The sequence below is a fragment of the Henckelia pumila genome, chromosome 1 (genome assembly GCF_033568475.1).
Source record: "Henckelia pumila isolate YLH828 chromosome 1, ASM3356847v2, whole genome shotgun sequence".
Lineage (NCBI taxonomy): Eukaryota > Viridiplantae > Streptophyta > Magnoliopsida > Lamiales > Gesneriaceae > Henckelia > Henckelia pumila.
The window spans coordinates 149,116,281-149,138,144 of NC_133120.1; the positions used below are offsets into that span (position 1 = coordinate 149,116,281).

Genomic DNA, 21,864 nt, shown 5'->3' on the forward strand with positions numbered 1-21,864 from the left:
GTCCGGGGCGGGTCTCGGGTTTGGACAAACCCATCCCGGACCCGCACCGCCATGTATATATGTATATATAAATCTAAAATGTACATGTATATATATAAATATAAAATATATATGTAATATTAATAATATATAATCATATTTTTATACTAAATAATTAATATTTTATCCATAATTTTAGTGTATAATATTATTGTATTGAAATCAATTTATTTTATTATGATATATTTAGTATAAAATATATCATTAATATAATATTTTTTTGGTTAATAATTATTAATTAATTACAAATTGATCAATTTTAACTTGTGAGAATATATTTTTTTTTGTTTTAAATACTATCAATATATATTTGAAATTAAATTTAATTATTTTTGTTAATTTTATATTTTTTAATTTAATAAATTTAAAATTATTTAATTTCTGGCGGGTCCAACGGGTCTAATCCAAATTAGACCCTCCGAGTTCGCGGGGCGGGTCCAAAGGGAGGCGGGGCGGATCTCGGGTTTAGCCAAACCCACCCCAGACCCGCCCCGTTGCCATCCCTACTATTGGCGGACCATGTGATCTAACGTAAACATGAAATCATTTCATTCTTATATTGTAATATGTATCATTATATAACATAATCATGAAATTTATGAATTCATATCTTAAATGTATATAATAATATAATATAATCAATAAAATCAGTTGATTTATAGTCAAAACATTTATAATCATATAAGTGAAATTAGTGGATACATATCTCATTTGATTTCTATATCAAAATATGTATATCTTATAACATAATAATGAAATTAGTGTATTCAAATCTTAAAATATGTATAATAATATAACATAAACATGAAATCATTTGATTATATATGAATGAAATCAATTGATTCATATATCAAAATATGTATCATTATATAACATAATCGTGAAATTAATGGATTCATATCTTAAAATATATATAATATTTTAACATATGAATGAAATCAATTGATTCATAATATAATAATATAACATAATCATTTGATAAATATAATAATATAACATAAACATGAAATCATTTTATTATTATATCAAAATATGTATTACAATATAACATAATCGTGAAATTAATTGATTCATATCTCAAAAAATTACAAATCAAAATAATGTCCATCGATTAGTATGATCGATATGTTACTATATGTATAATCATATAACATAATAATGAAATCAGTTGATTCTTATATTAAAATATGTATAATCATATAACATAATAGTGAAATGAGTTAACTCTTATATTAAAATGTATATAATCATATAATATAATCATAAATTAGTTGATTGATATGTTACAATATGTACAACCATATAACATAATTGTGAAATCAGTCGATTAATATATTACAACATGTATAATCATACAACATAATCGTGAAAATAACGAATATATGTTACAATATGTATAATCATATAAAATAGTAAAATCGGTTGATTCTTATATTAAAATGTGTATAATCATATAATATAATCATGGATTTAGTTGATTGATATGTTACAATATGTATAATCATATAACATAATCGTGAAATCAGTCGATTAATATGCTACAATATGTATAATCATATAACATAATCGTGAAATCAGTCGATTAATATGTTACAATATGTATAATCATATAGCATAATTGTGAAATCAGTTGATTCTTATATTAAAATATGTATAATCATATAGCATAATAGTGAAATTGGTTGATTCTTATGTTAAAATGTGTATAATCATATAATATAATAATGAAATTAGATTATTGATATGTTACAATATGTATAATCATATAACATAATCATGAAATTACTCGATTAATATGTTACAACATGTATAATTAGACAACATACTCGTGAAAATATCTGATATATATGTTATAAATTGTGGATTCATATGTTAAAATATATAAGATTATAGAACATACTTGTCAAATTATGTATTCATATTTTAAAAGCACGTATGATTATAGAACATACTTGTCAAATTAACGGATTCATATTGTAAAATATATACGATTATATGTTAAAATGCTTGTGATATTAGCGGATTCATATGTTAAAACAAGTATAATTTTAAAACATACATGTGAAATTCGCGGATTCATACGTTAACATGTACAAATATAAAACATACTCGTGAAATTAATGGATAAATTGTTAAAACATGTACAATTATTAATGAACATTGGACAAAATTATGTAATTACGTGTCAAAATTATGTAATTATCGATAAACTTATGAAATTAGTGGATTCATATGTTAAAATGCGTATGATTATAGAACAAACTTGTGAAATTAGTGGATCCATATGTTGAAACATGTACGATTATATGTCCACATTTGTCAAAATTATGTAGTTACAGATCAAAATTATGTAAATATTGGTCAAACTTGTGAAATTAGCAGCGAAAAAATTATTTGCCTACCTAATTTTTTTGACAAACAGAGCAGTTAAAAATACAAATAAATGCGTTACAAATAAACATGTATTATGAAATTGATAATCACCCTATCCCATTGTGTTCTGCATCTCGAATTTAATGAAACCTGAATTTTTTGCGTATGTAATTTCTGCGGTGCGCTTTAGGTCTTTCTGCAGCGCGCCGGAATGTTTCTTTCGCGCTCCGAAAACCTTGTGTCCGGACAGACCGCAAGCCTAAGTGTTTGGGTCTGACAAATTTTGGTCAGACCCAAACACTTGTTTGCACTGCGGAAAGTTGCTTTTCGCAGCGCACCGTGGAAACGTTGGGTTTTGGTCAAACCACAAGCATAAGTGTTTGGGTCTGACAAATTTTGGTCAGACCCAACTGTCAGACCGAAACACTTGTGGTTGGTCAGACTCAGACCTTTGTCAGACCCAAACACAAGTGCTTGGGTCTAACCAAACATGTGTTTGGGTCGGACAAATTTTGGTCAGACCCAAACATGTGCTTTGTCAGACCCAAGTATATGATTGATCAGACCCAATTGACGAAAAAAATAGAGGAGAGAGAAAGAGAAATGACGGGAGAATAGTTTAAAATTAAAAAAATATGTTAAAATATATAATAATGTTAAATTGAAGGACAAAATGGAAAATGAAAAGATCAATTCCTTTTTTTAAAGAAATCAGAATCCACTCCCTTTTCCCCAATTTTCCCTCTTCCCCGAATTCACACGGGTTGGTTAAAAAAATAGGACTCCCATAGTTATTATTTAAAAAATAAGGATTTTGATTTTTTTTTTTAAGAAAAAGGAGTTGACTGTCCGTACACTTTCTCCAAAATAAAAAATAATAAACCAAAAAAACTTGGATCGACTAACCAAGACAGCAAAGTTAGTCGACCCAAATTTAAAAAAATAATTCTTGGTCGACCCAAGTGTTCATTGTGCTTGGGTCGACCAAGCACAATCATATGCTTGGGTCAACCCAAGCATTTAAATTTGGGTCGACCATAAACCCAAGCATATGCTTGGGGTGGACCCAAGCATATAGATATGTTTGGGTTGACCCAAGCACTCAAGGTTTATGGTCGACCCCAAGCATATCCATATGCTTGGTCGACCCAAACAAAAGCTGGGTCGACCCAAACATTTTTTTTGGGTCAACCCAAGTATCAATTGTGCCTGGTCGACCCAGCCCAAGCTTGTGCAGGGTCGACCACGCACAATTGATACTTGGGTTGACCCAAGTTTGAGTTTTGTGAAATTAGCGGATTTATATATTAATATATGTATAATTATATAACATACTTGTGATATTAGTGGATTCATTTGTTAAAACATTTACGATTATAGAACATACTTGTTAAATTATTGGATTTATATGTTAAAGCATGTATCATTGTAGAACATAATCGTGAAGTTAACGGATTCTTATGTTAAAACATATATCATTATAGAATATATTTGTGAAATTAGCGGATTCACGTGTTAAAACACGTACGATTATATCACATACTTGTCAAATTAGCGGATTCATATGTTAAAGTATGTACGATTATATAATATAGTTGTGAAATAATTGGATTCATATATTAAAAAATGTATCATTATAGAACATACTTGTGACATTAACAGATTAATATGTTAAAACGTGTACGATTATATAACATATTTGTGAAATTAACGGATTCGTATGTTAGGTCAACATACTTGTGACATTAGCGGATTCATATGTTAAAACATGTACGATTTTAGAACATACTTGTGAAATTAGCGGATTCATGTGTTAAAATATGTACGATTATAGAACATAATCATGAAATCAATAGATAAATTGTTAAAACATGTACAATTATCAATGAACATTGGAAAAAATGGTGTAATTATTGGTCAAAATTATATAATTATCGTTCAAACTTATATAAATATCGACGGTCTCTTTATATCTCGAGTCAAGTATCAATTCGCGGATTATAGGTCAACATACTTGTGAAATTATCGGATTCATATGCTAAAATATGTACGATTATATATCAACATACTCGTGAAATAATTAGATCCATATGTTATTATGAATGTTTTTTTAGACGCACAATGTTTATCAACATACTTGTGAAATTATTAATGTTTTTTTAGACGCACAATGTTTTTTCCGCAGCGCGCTGCGGAAAATAACTTTCCACATCTCAAATTGGGGTCAACCCAAGCTTGTTTTCCGCAGCGCGCCGCGCTCTGCGGAAACTTCTTTTCACGTCTCAAGCTTGGGTCGACCCATGCGTGAAAATCTTGGGTCAACCCAAGAGCTGACCCAAGCATGGGAAAGCTTGGGTTGACCCAAGTTTGGGTCTACCCAAGAGTTTTTATACTTGGGTCGACCGAGACCCAAGCATGAGTAAGCTTGGGTCGACCCATGCGTGAAAAATCTTGGGTCGACTCAAGAGATGACCCAAGCATGGAAAAGCTTGGGTTGACCCAAGTTTGGGTCTACCCAAGAGTTTTTATACTTGGGTCGACCGAGAGCTTTTTTATCTAAGCATGAGAAAAATTGGATAGATCTATGTTTGGGTTTATCCAAGATTTTTTTTGCTTGGATGGACCCAGAACAGAAGCTGGGTTAAAAAAAATATTTTGATTTTTAACTTTAATTATTTTTTTTTAATAACTTAATTGAGGGTATATACTTAAAATAAAAATTGGATCCTTTTTTTTTAAATACGTTGGGTTTCAGTCCCTTTCTCCTAAATTTCCCAATTCACACCAACAAACAGAAAATCGAGGGGTGGTTAAAATAGTATGATTACTTTGTGAAGTATTTAAAATAAAGGGATGTTGACTATTTATTTTAAAAAACAGGGAGTTGACTCATTTGAATTAAAATTAAACCTAATAAATAAATAAATTAAAAGAATTAACAATGTCAGGAGGTTTATTATTTGTTTCTTCTCCCCCAACCAAATTCTCCCGCAAAAGAAACGGGAAACCTATAAAAACCTGCAATCTTCTTCATTTTTCTCTTCATCTGGATGCTAGTCCTTGAGCTGTGAAAAAAACCTAATCTATTTCAAACATCTTCTATTGCTCATTCATCTGTATTTGAAACAAAATTTTATCAAAGTACAAGCGCAAGTAAGTTTTCTCCATTCTTGTTTTTTAAGAGAGTTTTGTCCATTATTGTTGAATGTAAGCATTTATCTGATTTAAGTCGTTATTCTTTTCATTTAGCAAGTCCAAATAAAAAAAATGATGTGTTGGAATCTGGGTCGATTCAAGGAACCCAAGGTTTGGGTAGCTTGGGTTGACCCAAGCCCTGGGTTTACCCAAAGCTTGGGTCGACCCAAGCCTTGGGTTGACCCAAGCTCTGGGTTTACCCAGGGCTTGGGTTGACCCAAGCTCTGGGTCGACCCAAGCCCTGGGTAAACCCAGAGCTTGGGTCAACCCAAGGCTTGGGTCGACCCAAGCTTGGGTAAACCCATAGCTTGGGTCAACCCAAGCTACCCAAACCTTGGGGTTCCTTGGGTCGACCCAGGGTGATCCAAGCCTTGGGTCAACCCAATGAGTTTTGGGTCGACCATAGTTGACCCAGAATTCATGGCCAAAAATTTTTTGGTTAACCATAGGTAGTTCTTGTTATTTTGTACCCAGAACTCTTTTGGTTGACCATGGGTAGATCATAGACAGAGCATGTAGTGTTCTTGTTATTTTTTGTGATTAAAATAGTTTTATTCTTATAATTTATGTGAATTTTGTAGGTTATGCCTACGGTAATAGTTGTTCATTTCGATGGTAGATGGGAAGCGAGTGAAGAAAACGTATATAAATGGAATCCCGGATCGAATTCAAAGTTTGCAGCTATTCCAGTATATGATGATTTTTTTCTTCTTGAAAATTTAAATCGTGAACTATATAGAGCTGGGAAAATAGAAGAGTCTGCCAACTTGAGGTTGAGTTACCTTCTAGAGTTGTCGTGCAACATTCAACCGATTTATATAGAGAATGATCAAGATTTGAAAGCATATCTGTATTTTGGTTGTCCGAAAATGAGGCCAGTGCTTAAAGTTGAAATTGAACATGTTGGTTTTTTGGATGTTTCTGATAATGTGCATGAAGTTGGTATTGATGAAGGCAATACTAATTATAACGATCAAAACTCTTATGATGATTATTTTGATTTGAATATTGTTTCTTTGGATCGTAATAATATTAGTGAGGCTTTTGATGAGACAAATGTGGTTGCAAATAATGAGGCCGTTGTGGTTGCAACTGTGGATATTGATAGCGAGCCAATTGTGGTTGCAAGTAATGAGACAGTTGTGATTGCAAGAAATGAGTCAGATATGGTTGCAAATGTGGATATTGTTAATGACACATTTTCATTCACAGATGGTTCAAACTTGTTTGTTGGTCAAGAATTTCCAAACAGAGATGCGGTGAAAAATTTGTTAAGAAGAATCAGTTTGGAAGCATGTTTTGAATTTGAGACAGTAAAAAGTAGTCAGGTGGTGTATGCTGTGAAATGTACCGTGGCTAATTGTAAGTGGAGAATCTGGACCTCAAAGATGAAAGATTCACATGTATTCTCCATTCGAAAATATTGCAATACACATACTTGTGATTTGACGGGGAGGCGTAAGAGAATCCGTAGAGCTAGTTCGGTTGTTGTTCGTGATATGTTGATGAATAATTTTCAAGGTAATCAAGTACAAATAACACCGAAAGCGGTCATGGCGATGATGCGCAATAATATTAATGCTGATATATCATATTACAAGGCTTGGAGAGGAAAAGAACTAGCAGACAATATTTTGAAAGGTGATCCTACCAAGAATTTTACTCTACTGCCTTGTTATTTGCACATGGTTGAGAAGATGAACCGAGGAAGCATAACAGACATATGTGTTGACGAGAAAAATCGATTCAAGTATATGTTTCTTGCTTTTGGTGCGTGTGTCAGGGGATATCGAAGCATGCGAAAATGTGTGTCAATTGATGGTACATGGTTGAAAGGCAAGTACAATGGTGTTTTACTTGTGGCATCCGCACAGGATGGAAATTATCATCAATATCCTTTGGCGTGGGGAATTGTCGATGGTGAGTCTACTTCTTCGTGGAGTTGGTTTTTGACAAAGTTGTTAGAAGTAGTACCAGACTCGACTGATCTGGTGATAATTTCAGACAGACATCAGGGAATAATTAATGCTGTTTCTAGTGTTTATAAAAATGCACATCATGGTCATTGTGTGTGGCATTTATCCCAGAATTTGAAAACCAGGTGCAAAAAAAAGGGCGCAACGGAAATGTTTTTGCAGATTGCAAAAATTTATAAGCAAAACGAGTTTGATGTTGCATACAGTGATTTTAGGAAGAGATATCCTGAGGCTGCGCAGTTTTTGGACGAAAGAGATACACTTGATCGATGGACTCGAGCATATTGCCCAAATACTCGTTACAATATTTTGACGACAAACGGGGTTGAATCAATCAATGCTAGACTACTTGAAGAGAGAAAGCTTCCTATAATATCACTTTTAGATTCTTTGCGGAGACTGACATCATCTTGGTTTGTCCGATATCGTAACGCATCGTTAAACCAGTGGATTCAACTATTAAAACATGTATCATTATATAAAATACTCGTGAAAATAGGATATACATATGTTATAACTTGAAAGATTATATATTAAAATCGTTAAACCAGTGGATTCAACTATTAAAACATGTATCATTATATAAAATACTCGTGAAAATAGGATATACATATGTTATAACTTGAAAGATTATATATTAAAATCGTTCAATCAGTGGATTCAACTATTAAAACATGTATCATTATATAACATACTCGTGAAAATAACGGATACATATGTTATAACTTGCAAGATTATATATTAAAATCGTTAAACTAGTAGCTTCAGCGGTTAAAACATGTATCATTATATAAAATACTCGTGAAAATAGGATATACATATGTTATAACTTGAAAGATTATATATTAAAATTGCTAAACCAGTGGATTCAACTATTAAAACATGTATCATTATATAACATACTCGTAAAAATAACGGATACATATGTTATAACTTGAAAGATTATATATTAAAATCGTTAAACCAGTGAATTCAACTATTAAAACATGTATCATTATATAAAATACTCGTGAAAATAGGATATACATATGTTATAACTTGAAAGATTATATATAAAATCGTTCAATCAGTGTCAACTATTAAAACATGTATCATTATATAACATACTCGTGAAAATAACGGATACATATGTTATAACTTGCAAGATTATATATCAAAATCGTTAAACTAGTAGCTTCAGCGGTTAAAACATGTATCATTATATAAAATACTCGTGAAAATAGGATATACATATGTTATAACTTGAAAGATTATATATTAAAATTGCTAAACCAGTGGATTCAACTATTAAAACATGTATCATTATATAACATACTCGTAAAAATAACGGATACATATGTTATAACTTGAAAGATTATATATTAAAGTCGTTAAACCAGTGAATTCAACTATTAAAACATGTATCATTATATAAAATACTCGTGAAAATAGGATATACATATGTTATAACTTGAAATATTATATATTAAAATCGTTCAATCAGTGGATTCAACTATTAAAACATGTATCATTATATAACATACTCGTGAAAATAACGGATACATATGTTATAACAAGATTATATATCAAAATCGTTAAACTAGTAGCTTCAGCGGTTAAAACATGTATCATTATATAAAATACTCGTGAAAATAGGATATACATATGTTATAACTTGAAAGATTATATATTAAAATCGTTAAACCAGTGGATTCAACTATTAAAACATGTATCATTATATAAAATACTCGTGAAAAGTTTCTTGGTCAACCCAAGAGTTTCTTGGTCAACCCAAGAAGTTTCTGGGTCAACCCAAGGCTTGGGTTGACCCAAGCTCTATTACCCAGGGCTTGGGTCGACCCAAGGCTTGGGTCGACCCAAGCTTTGGGTAAACCCATAGCTTGGGTCAACCCAAGCTACCCAAACCTTGGGGGTTCCTTGGGTCGACCCAGGGTGATCCAAGCCTTGGGTCAACCCAATGAGTTTTGGGTCGACCATGATTGTAAATCGTTAAACCAGTGGATTCAACATAATTGGGAAAATAAAACCTTAAATTCATCAATTCAAAAGAAATAAAGATCAATGAATAGTCCATTGATTATCAAACATATTACAGAGTAAAAAAAATCTAAACTCAGTTACAAGTTTGTCATCTAACTTTAATACTAGGTGATCACTTTTCTTGGATAAAGCATATCCAGCAACGGCGAGGACAAATGCTCCTGAATCCTCACTGTAAAATAAAAAAAAAATGAAACTATTAGTCATCTGTCAATGATAAACATATTACACATTAGAGATATGATAACGTACTGTTTAATCTGGGCTTTGAACTCATCAAACATTTTTATAGACCATGACCTCTCAGGATGTGGGTTGTTCCCAACAAAAGATAGCAGACGAGCAACGTTGATAAGTATAGGCCCTATGTCCTCATCCAGATCTTTGCACTTAGGATCGTGCTTTCGCTGCAAATCATATATAGTGCACTTATTGACCCCTGAAACGAGTTTTAGTAAAAACCATCGTCCATCTCTGTGGACTGGGATGAGGATTATTCGCGCCTTTGCCCAGGAGACACAAGGCCATTTTGGATCCATCCCTTTAACCACCCCTACCACATTTGTTTTGAGAATTCGGTTTTCAACTTCATCCACCACGGACATCGACACATAGAAATGCCTATCCATCAGGGACACGTTTGTTGACATCACTTCAGGATGTTTTAGCTGAATCTCGAGTAATCCACGGAGAGCTTCACCCATGAGCTAAATTCGACAGAAGAATATTTTTCAAAGATAAAAAATAATTGATCTACAAATGTTCACGAATTTTAAATGCTTACACAAATCGTGACGAGCGAATTTGCGATTGTCATGGGCTTGTAGAACGATTTGTCATAATTGTCATAAAATCCTTTTATTCTGCTAGGCGAACTTACGAGCATCGATGCTCTAACTCGAGCCAACGAGTTGTTTACCTTGAAAGTCAAGTACTCCACAAATGGCCTCACACCGTCACAACCTCTCGACGTGGTTGCCTCAGAACCTGACATAACCGCATTAGGAGTCACCTAAATATCTAAAAACATAAAGTTGATCATTTATTATGTTATGATATACATAAATATATACGTAAAAAAATGCATTAACTCACCTTTAAAGGATTCCTCTGGTATAGTTGGCAGCTCAACTCGGCTATTTTTGGGAAACAATTCCCTGATCATATTATCATCAACACCTAACAGTATACATCAAACAACTTAAAATTAAAATGACAATTTTAATACATAATTCTCTTATGTGCACTTAATTAAAAATTACTCACCAACGTCTGCCTCAAGTACAGATGATTTTCTCTTTTGCCTTCTGCTATAGACCATGCTATAATCTCTCTGAACATGTACCGCCGTCTGAGACCTGATCTCAGCCAAACCTGCTCTAATCTGTTCAGTCAAACTCGATCTCAACTCATCAAAACCAGCTTTCATTTGCCTTATACACGCTCTGGTGTCGATAAATTGTGCTCTCATCTCAAGACGCAATGAGTTAACGGTATCATCCAATTCACTCAAACGCCGCCCAAAATGATGGTCAAGGGATGATGTGCGGCGAGTAGGATTGGCTCCAACGTAGACTCTAGGCCCCGTACGAATGGGACGAAGAGTGCTAGAGCTGGATCTAATGGCATCAGCAGAAGGGGTGCTGGAGCTGGATCTAGTGGCTTCAATAGAAGGGTTGTTAGAGCTGGATCTAGTGACATCATGCTCGAGAGGGTGCTGGCTGCATATAACAGCCTTACCCTGACTCCACAACTCTAGTACCCGAGTGGTGACGACATCTGGTGCAGAATCAACAAAAACACCGGTGGTATAATACGATGACATGAGCTCCTCATAAGTAGGAGTCAAATATCCAACACAATCCTATATTTATTTAAAATCGTATCAGATAAATAAAAAAAATTATGTCCACAGCTACGATATCAAATTAATTAATATTACTTACGTTTATATCACAGGCACCAAATGCTGCACTAACATCAACATCAGACGGGGCACGATTTGCAGGCCACATGTTCGTCACCCACTGAAACATCCTGGGCAAAATCAAACCGTCTACCATATCTTTTCTCTTGGCAAACTTTTGTGCCACACTAGGATAATATTCATAAGACAAGATCTGCGAAAATTATTTCAAACAATATTATTATTATAAATAAAAATAACAAAGTCACTTTTAACATTCAAAAAATGATATACCTGCAGAGGCAGCACAAAACCACATAGAAGAAAATTGCCATGAACTTCTTTACAACCATGTCCCTGGGAAGTATATTTCTTTAAAAGGTCCTTCTTCAAAGATTTGACGGCATCATGATAGGCTATTCTACCCCAGGGATACTTATTAAACCTATCCAAATCATCTATAAGACTTAGACATGTACGGTCGACCTTCATGTTTTTTTTCCTACTCCCCCCACAGAATACAGCAGAATAAAAGTAAAGATTAGCCATCTTCAACTTCTCCACATCTATCCCCACAGTCTCATTTTGTCCTACGGCAGTAATCTTTGTCTCCAAATCACTAAGAAAAATTTGAGACTTACCAACAAAGTGTCTCGAGACAAAGATACTTTCTACATCTGGTAGATCTGTCGGCTCTATACTGCAGCTGAGACCTGTTATTAAACAATATTCTAACATAGAAAATCTAACTGGCCTTTTACGCACGACCATCCAAAAATCATCACTACCGTTATCAACTATCTGGCTACTCATTAGATACCACATAATTTGACTTGAAACATTAAAATCTCGGTGATACCTAACGAGGTTACCAAATGGTGACTGATCAAAAAACGTTGCTATTTCCTCGTTGTTCAGATAGTTATGAATCTTCTGGGCAGTCTCTTTATATCTCGACTCAATTGTCAATTTCACACGAAAAATTGCATTTCTGCCCAGTTTTGTTGGCAAATATACCTATGAAAAAATAAAAATAAAACAAATACATTAGAACAATAAAAAATAAATACTGAATCATGGATCAAACAAATCTATGTATCTAGCCAAGCTCAAGTGAAACCCAAGCGTGGGTCAACCCAAGGCTTGGGTTTACCCAAGGAAGGCTTGGGTTGACCCAAGCTTTGGGTCGACCCAAGCCCTGGGCAGAGCTTGGGTCAACCCAGGGCTTGGGTCGACCCAAGCTTTGGGTTGACCCAAAGCTTGGGTCGACCCAAGCCCTACCCAAGCTTTGGGTCAACCCAAAGCTTGGGTCGACCCAAGCCCTGGGCTGACCCAAGCTTTGCCCAGGGCTTGGGTCGACCCAAGCTACCCAAACCTTGGGTTCCTTGGGTCGACCCAAGCCCTTGGATAAACCCAGAGTTTGGGTTGACCCAGGGCTTGGGTCAACCCAAGCTACCCAAACCTTGGGTTCCTTGGGTCGACCAGGGTGACTCAAGCCTTGGGTTAACCCAAGACACCTAAGACCCAGTAAATATAAATTTTTTAAATATTATCAGATCCTTGTTAGCCATTTGATTCATGGAATTTGATATGTGTTGGATGAGAATGGATTTAGAGAGAAAAAAAAAGTGACCTGCGAAAAGGGGGAGGGAGAATGGAGATGAGAGAAGGAAGATGGGTGAAAACTGGGAACGTTGGATAATGAAATATTTGGTAGAAACAAATAGATTTAAGTTTTTTAAAAAAGTTAAATAAAAGGATATATTAATAATTTAAACAATGAATCCTTCTTTTTAAATACGATAGAATGCACTCCCTTTTATCTAAATTTCCCGAAAATCGAACAAAGAATGCTTCGACAGTGAAACTCTTCAAATTTCACAGTTCCCAATGGCCGGAAATCCCCTTTGTCCACCTCCTCTACAGCTACTGTGAAAAGCAGCTGTATATGGAAGCGGTGGCGGAAGGGCTTTGGAATCTGGCGGAGCAGCACGAGCAGAGGAAGGAGATAGGGAAGGCGGTGAAATGCCTCGAAGCCATTTGTCAAAGCCCTGTTTCTTTTCTCCCAATTATCGAAATCAAGACCCGCCTTCGAATCGCTACTCTACTTCTCAAGCACTCCCATAATGTCAACCACGCCAAAGCTCATCTTGAACGCTCAGTATGCCTTTCGTTTTCTGCTGCCTGTGCTTTTGCAATATTTTGTTGTATTTGCTAAATCTTGAGTTTTACTACTTTACCTTTCATTTACCATGTTCTATGCAAAATTACCTGTTTTTCTCTCTGCACCGTTTGTTAGAAAACCCTGCATTTGTATTTTTTAGATTAGATTTGTATCCTTTGTCACAACATCTCTTAATATCGTGGAATTTATGCTAAACAAAACATTGATTGCTCAGGTCCAAGGTTCCCGTGTATAAAATTCAATTGCTTGGCAAAAGTGTTCTTTCATTTTCTGATCCACTGTTAACTGCTGCAGCAACTTCTCCTGAACTCTATTCCTTCTTGCTTTGAGCTCAAGTGCAGAACATATAGTCTGTTGAGTCAGTGCTACCATCTAGTGGGAGCGATTCCTTCACAAAAACAGATGCTGAAGAAGGGTTTAGAACTTTCTGCAAGTTCTGGAGATGGGTATGCACTATATATGGTATTTGTGCACTCTTTCTGTTTTCAATTTCTGCTTATTGGTCCTATAATAGGTACCTCTAGGTATCATTTTAGAGCAGGTGGGGGATCCTCATATTAAATTCAAATTATAGAGATATAATCTTAAACAATACCATTGAGAACCTACTGAATATGTTGATCTTGGAAAATGCACATCCTGGCCTAAGTAAAAATGTCCCTCGGTCTAATCACCCAAATTCACAATAACCTACTGTAGTACTATATTTTTTTCGTTGTTGCTTTAGATGGAAAGCAGTTGAACAGAACCTCTTTTTGCTGTGAATGACAAGACTGCTATTTTAAGTCTTTATATTTCCCTTAAAATCACTCTAATTTCTGAACATTTAGCTTCAGTGGTTTAATGTTTTGTCATATTTGCCTTGTCTTGAGTTTCAGAAAGCAGTTGTGTAAGCTTCATTATTACTTATAATAGAAACTAATAATAGTAGCAGCAACACCACACTGAAATCTTATATTTTCTGAAGAGGAATGAAGAATCATTTACGTAGCATTCGAAAGATGTTATCATCCAATTTTTGAGTCTATTATGCTCTTGATTATTGAGCTCTTTGGTTTTATTCTAGATGTAACAGTAACGGTATTGCCTTCATGAATATCTGAAGGCTAAAAGTTATCCTTTGGAATCATTCTGCGATGTTTCTGTTTTATCTGATATTGGATTTCTTCTAAGAATATACTTTCCATAATGCTATTAGTATCACTTGAAAGCGCTGCTTGTGTGAGGAAGGATAAAAACTTTGAGTTTGATATCTTCTTATGCCTTTGCAAGCATGATTTTAACCCTAAGGTATGCCTATTCTTATGCCTAATCATAAGTTTGTGCTCTAAACCTGCTATGGATTGCTCATTGAAGGTTTGTGGGAAGATTATGGTCTTGCAACTTCATTTCTCAGCTTGCAAATGCCTTGGTAATTGAAGGGGACTATAATGGGTCGATTTCAGCTTTACAACAGGGACTTGCTTCTGCAACAGAGATGTGTTATCCGGAATTGCAGGTCCTCCTCTCAAAATTGAGAATCAATAAATATATTGATGGTAAAAGCATTGCAGTTTGGATTAATAAAGAACTGTTTTGCTGGAAGTTTAAATCACTCGTATCACGTGATCTCAATACAATTGTGGTGGTGTTTTATTTACTTAATTGTTTTGGCAAGCCTATTAGCTATTCATGTACCATTCATCTCGAAAGTCTATGATGTGTTTTTATTTATATTAAGCAATGGTCATTTTATTATTTAATTTTTCGTCCAATAGTTATGTTTTTTATATGATCAGTTCTTTTAGCTGTGCAGATGAGCGTCTAATTCTGTTTTTTGCTGTGTGGATCAGATGTTCTTTGCTACGTCCTTGTTGCATGTGCATGTGATGCAGTGGGACAACACAAGTCTGGTAGCGGAATCTATTGCTAGATGCAATGTGGTATGGGAATCTGTAGAGCCAGATAAGGTAAGAAAGTCCTCAAGATTTTTATTTTTGTTTTAACTTCCTTCTCTAACTCTCTACTGTTTCTAACTGGCCTACACCAATTTGACTCAGAAACTGTTTTCGAATCGTGTGATTGATATATTCGATATCTCGGAAAACTGTCCAATCCTAGTTTCTGTTGTATTAGTTGTTGAGTCTTTTCACTTCTAATTTGTTGGGGGATTTACTGTTCTTATGAAAGTCCACGTTGCACACAGCACAAGTATTCACCATCAGTCTGACTTTTAGACCATTCTGCTGCCAAGATAGACTTTAGGTGTGCGGCATACTATGCTCTCTTTATCTGTAATTTAATCCCCTGTTTCCTCATTGGGTTGATTGCAGATAATATTCCAAAGTGTTCTTTGACAAAATCCTTAACTATCATATTTTATGGGAAAACTGAAGTATAAAAATACAAAAGAACTTCTACTTTTTAACTCACTGTCCGTCTGTGCCTTAATTCAAAAGGGAGCAGCCAAAATTGGGTGAGAGCATACACAGTCCTCGACTGGTTTACAAGTAAGAATAAAAGACTTTGAGAACTTAGCACAAAATGATCCTAGCTTGAATGAGTGTGCTATATCAGTTGTTGTGAACTTGTGATCTTGAAAGTTCGACTGAAAACTTGAATGCAAAGATAGCTTAGAATGCGTAGAAAGTTGGAGAGGTTCTTCGACCGATCTTCATGCCTATTTATATGCATCGATTGTAACGGTTATAAATGTATTCAAAAATATCTGTTCCTCACGATAAATATCCGTCGCTTTGTGTTGTGATTCTTGTAGATAATTTTTGAAAGAAAGTACATTTTGCGCACTGTCACTGTTGCGGCATCTACAATGTACGATGTTTATATTCCCTAAATAGCTAACAGACAAATCTGAAGTCTTCTGAGTATGTTGAGAATGTTTTAAATATTAAGACTGACGTGCTTGAATACCGCTGATATGTGTCATTCGTCTTTAACTTCAGTTCCGATTAGATCAATCGAGTATCCTTGACTAGTCGAGAATAACTTTCCTGTTAAGATTAAGTCAAGGTGCCTAGTTCAGTCGTAGTTTTCAGTCGTCAAATACTCTGCTTTATCCAGTTTTGGATTACATGAAAGTTTCAGTCGTCTAGTCTAGTCTACTAATTCCAATTGTGGTTTAAGGAGTAGTTCACCGACTTCAATTCACTTGTCCAGTTTAGTAACTCAGGTCAGTTGCCTAACTTCGTCCAGTTGAGTTACTTAACTTTATATCTTATTTGTGCCTTAGAAAATTTTGTTTAACACCAAAACTTTATAATTGGTTTCCCAACATATAGTTTTGTTACAAATAAAATTCTGCAGAGTAGGGATTACAACGAATCCAATCCCAAGAAATCAGTGATAATATCTTTCCAGATATATCCATATCATGGCATAGCATAAGTTCCAATCTCACAATTGTCTAATACTAGTCAATAAACTGAACATAAATGTCAGTCTTTCTTAATTCAGAGGACCTCAGCCTTGTCCTTGTGTAAGGAACTTCTGTTTGACGGCTAGCTAGAGTTTCTTTTGTTTATCATCCCTCACACCTGTGTAGGGGCAGAGCTACTTTAGGGGCTAGATAGGGTAAACCTAGCCCCTTGGCTTAGTGTACCAGATCAGTGTTTTAAATAGCGCGCCACGTAGCGCGCTATAGCGCATTTTTATGGCGTAGCGCTACATAGCGCTATAGCGCATTTTTATGGCGTAGCGCTACATAACGCTATTCTCAGGAAAAGCGCGCTATAGCGCAAATAGCGTGCGCTATAGCGCAAATAGCGTGGGCTATTTGGGCAAAAAATAAAGGCTCATAATTGGCATATTTTGACCAAAATTAAAGGTTCAAACAAGCAACTTTGGGTCTTGTTAATGTGGAAAAGGACCATATGGATGTTGAAACTATATTTTGGAATCTAATGATTAATTATTATGGTTTAATGGCTAATTATATCAATGATTTACCTATATATAAGTATTTTTCTATTTTTTATTAAATAAATTAAATAATTGTCACGCACGAATAGCTTGCGCAATGCGCTACGCTATTTACACTACGCTATGATAGGACAAAAACGCTACGGGCAAACGCAACGCTTTTTAAAACACTGGTGTGCATATATGGGTATGGCTTTTAAGAAATCCAGTCCTTGAGCTTGATCCATATATATGTTTTGTTTATGTGTTTAGAATGTCTTGCTCATGGCTTAGAATGCATATACATGGTCATGGGTTTAACTTTTAATTCTCAATCTAGTCCATGTACTTTGTGTGTGCGTGTGGCTAATTGAAACAATATTTTTCATAAAATAATATTTTGTCCAGTTATCTTCATCCTCTTGAATGGATTGACTGTTTGAGCATAGACAAAGAATGAAGCATAACATCTAATGGCAATACACACATTATATGACTTTTGATAGAGATTGTATTCTGCATATACATCCATGAACTTCATTTGCAAGTCTATATCCATTATAATATAAGCGAATTATAAATATTTTCTTTTCCTTCTTGGAAGATCTTGCGCTACTATCTGCTGAAATTGAGAATTTTTCTTTCTTGTGTGCCATGTTCCATGTGTTCAAATGAGACAGCAAAAACAGTGCCTCGGCTTACTGTTCTATCATGAGCTTCTGCACTTGTTTTACCTCCTCCGGACATGTGACTACAAGAATGCTGCTGTTGGCATTGATAAATTGGACGCTGTTATGAAGTCTGATTTACTGAGAATGCAGCATGTTCAAGAACTAACCATTGAACTTGATTCAGTAAATAATAGCCTCCTTCATTCTGATTTGAACCACAGAGACAGAAATGCTCTTACTAAAAAACAAGCTAAGCTTAAAGAACAGATCGGCAGTTATAGTGGGATGAGTTCATTTGGGAAAACAACTTTGGAACCTGCGTATTTTGGAAATGTGAAGAGAGCATGGGCTGAGAAGCTTGAGTTGGCCTTGCCTCCGATTGATGGTGAGTGGCTGCCAAAAGGTGTGGTCTATGCATTGGTAGATCTTATGGTTGTGGTCTTTAGTCGACCAAAAGGACTATTTAAGGAGTGTGGAAAGAGGATTCAATCTGGAACGCAAATCATTCAAGGTTCGTTTTGAAAAGTAAAACACATTTTTAGTATCATTCTTTGTACCTTCTGCATTATGACAATTATTTTCCAAGACCAAAGCATATCAAAACCGCATTGGACACCTCAAACTTCTAACGAGCCCTTTGTCTTATTTTTAGAGGAACTGGTTCAACTGGGCATTACCGATGGTGTCAAAGGTGAGTTTTGTGATTGCATTATATATCTGAAATAATAGAATGAAGTATGTTTCAGAGGCATGGGTTTTAGCTTCAGTCAGGAGCACTAGGCTCCAAACGAACAAAGAATTATCATCTCTGCTAATGGCGACTGGTTTATGAAAATGATCTGTTACATAGTGATTAGCAAATATATCTTAGAAGTCTTACATATCTTTTCTCAAAATGTACTGGATGCCAGAAGCGGAATTGCAACATTCAGCAATTTGGATTGCCGGTGTGTACTTGATGCTGCTCATGCAGCTCCTTGAAAATAAAGTAGCAGTTGACCTTACACGAAGTGAATTTGTTGAAGCTCAAGAGGTTCGTTATTACCTCAATATTTGCTATATATTATCTTTGCAAGTCCTCTTCACCTTTTTTATACGCTTGAGCTGAAATTTCCATGCGTGTGAAGCATGTGGGCGATATAGGACTTGAAATGGATATCATTTAGCTGTTTTTTTGTTCAAGTGTTGTGCATTTCTAATGTAATCTTCAGACTGCCTGCCTTTTAAAACCTTTTTTTGTTGTTCAATTGCTTTTGGCTGAAAATAATGTCAAACTTTTACTCCTAGAAGGACACTATGTACCCATCCCCTTACGAAAGCCTAAATGCTTGTCAGGTTGAGGTTGGAGTACTTATCTAATCCTCAGTCCTCTAGGTTTAGGCAATACTTATGTTTACAACCCTTATGGCCGTCGTGCTCATGAGACCCTTTTCTCCAAAAAAAAAAAAAAAAACTCATGAGACTCTATTGCATATGGGTTAGAGCAGGGGAAACAGACTCTGATTTTTATTTTCTTGTTTGGTTGGAAAGTGAGAGGCAGGACAGGGGAAATAGGAGGTGTGGGGCGATCCACTTCTGCAGATTTCTTTACGCTGTAAAATGGTGAAGTCATTTGAGTATTATACTAAGCTCCATAGTTGTTAAAGAAGCGCGACCATATCCCAGGCGCAGTGGGTTAATAAGGCCAGCCCAGGCGTGCGCTTGGACTCGCCTTTGAACCCCACTGAGGTAGCGCGCCTCGGTTTTTTTGTTTTTTTTTAAATTTATTTTCTGTTTTAAATTTTGCTATAAGAAAGGGAAAGTCTACCAAATCCTAGAACAGAATAAATGGGCCTAAGGGAAGTTATATATTTTCCCTTTTTTAATTTAAAAAAACATTTAATTGAGGTTTTATTTACCAAAATATTCGAAAATTACGTCTATAGAAATAGATAACAACTATAAACTAGAACCTAAATTGTCAATCTTGTTTAAACTAGAATCTAAATTGATTGAGTAGAAAAATTAGTAGAGAAAAACCATACACTTATGATGGTCGAAAAGAAAAGTAAAGAAAAAAAAAATTGCTAATAGTAGCTGATTTCTTAACTACACAGAATATACTAAAAATAAAATCTCAGTATCCTTATCCTAGATTAGAAAAGTAAAAATAACGCAGAAATATGCGGAAGATGAAAGATTTTCTGCACTCTCAAAATATATGTACTTTACCATAAAATAATAGCACTAGATAAATATTTTTTGTGATATGATATATTTTTGCTTTGCTTAATTATTTCAGTAATAGTGTGTTGTCATATAATAGCATTAAATAAAAATATTTTTCTGAAAAATTAATAGTGCGCCTTGCTTCGTTAAGGCGCGCGCCTCGCCTTGCGCCTTGCACCTCAGGCTTCAGGAACCCTTTGCGCCTTAGTGCACCATGCACCCGTAACAATATGCGAAGCTCACGACTTCATGAGCAATCCTTTACTTGTGTGTGTCAAGCTCAATTATGCAAACTGATTGACCTGTTGGTGCTTTCTCTCCTCTCTTGATACTTTAACCTTTTTATTTATCTTTTAATTTTATCTTGGCATTAACTTTTTAGGATGTGATGTGATAATGACTCTAATTTCATCACTTTCCAGGCTTTGGTGCAGATGCAAAATTGGTTTGTACGCTTCCCGACAATCTTGCAGGATTGTGAGAGTACTGTTGAGACACTAAGGGGGCACTACGCTCATTCAGTTGGCTGTTACAGGGAAGCGAGTTTTCATTTTCTTGAAGCTTTTAAGGTAATGTCTCTGTATCTGCTTGCTCACCATTGTAATTTTACATTAATAAGTTCTATCGAGTTTTTCTATTTATAATCTTTACTTTTAGCTGTGTTGAGAAGTTTAGCTGTGTTGAGAAGAAAATAAGTTAAATCAAATGATATGAGTATCAGATAATATCCGCATACCACACAGGTAGAATATCAACGGGCTTGCAAATATCATCTAAAACCCACTGCTAACAATACAAGAAAAATTTATGTTTTTACTGAACACACATATTCTCTGATTATTCCTTTTAAGTTGGAGCATATCGATACATCGCTTGGAACTAAAAATGAGAATAAGCCTGCTCTTAAATCCTTTGTGAAGATATAGATAATCTGTAAGAGAGTGCTGGTTATTTTTTCATTACATCAGTGAACACAAGGACAAGTAAACCTGTTTATGTTTGTTCCTCTCATGGAATACATGATTATAGCAATGATGTTAGCTGCCTAATTGTCATTGTGTAATGTGTATGGGCATAGGAGTTGAACATTGTAGACCCATTTCAGTTAATTAGTCTTCAATCACACTAATTCACATGCTGCATGCGCCGAGCTACGCTTTTGCACCAAACTTTGAAGTCTTGAACCTACAGTTTGATTTTACTTCTCCAAATCACCATATTTTTTTTACCTACATAAGTACTGACCATATGTTATTTTCTTAATCAAGTTTATAACCAGCATATTTAATGTCCAACAGGTTTTAACTTCAAAATGCCCATGGTTCCATATAATAATCCTGTTCTTAGGGATCTTTTTAATAAACAAGTATTCTT

At 34.9% G+C, this 21,864-nt stretch overlaps 1 protein-coding gene across 2 annotated transcripts in view; it reads left to right on the forward strand.

The window, feature by feature from the left end:
* Positions 1-5,166: 5,166 nt before the first annotated feature.
* The window catches only part of LOC140878606 (sister chromatid cohesion protein SCC4), a 38,617-nt gene continuing 21,919 nt past the window's right edge, over positions 5,167-21,864 (forward strand). The window contains exons 1-9 of one of the 2 annotated variants that reach the window (XM_073282230.1): positions 5,167-5,221; positions 13,379-13,690; positions 14,009-14,160; positions 15,071-15,212; positions 15,547-15,663; positions 18,292-18,793; positions 18,935-18,973; positions 19,194-19,315; positions 20,913-21,059. In XM_073282230.1, the coding sequence (XP_073138331.1) occupies positions 13,478-13,690; positions 14,009-14,160; positions 15,071-15,212; positions 15,547-15,663; positions 18,292-18,793; positions 18,935-18,973; positions 19,194-19,315; positions 20,913-21,059 (1,434 nt within the window). In that variant the 5' untranslated portion in view covers positions 5,167-5,221; positions 13,379-13,477. Of the gene's footprint in view, positions 5,222-13,369; positions 13,691-14,008; positions 14,161-15,070; positions 15,213-15,546; positions 15,664-18,291; positions 18,794-18,934; positions 18,974-19,193; positions 19,316-20,912; positions 21,060-21,864 lie in introns of those variants that run through there. The other variant, XM_073282226.1, reaches the window with a different exon arrangement.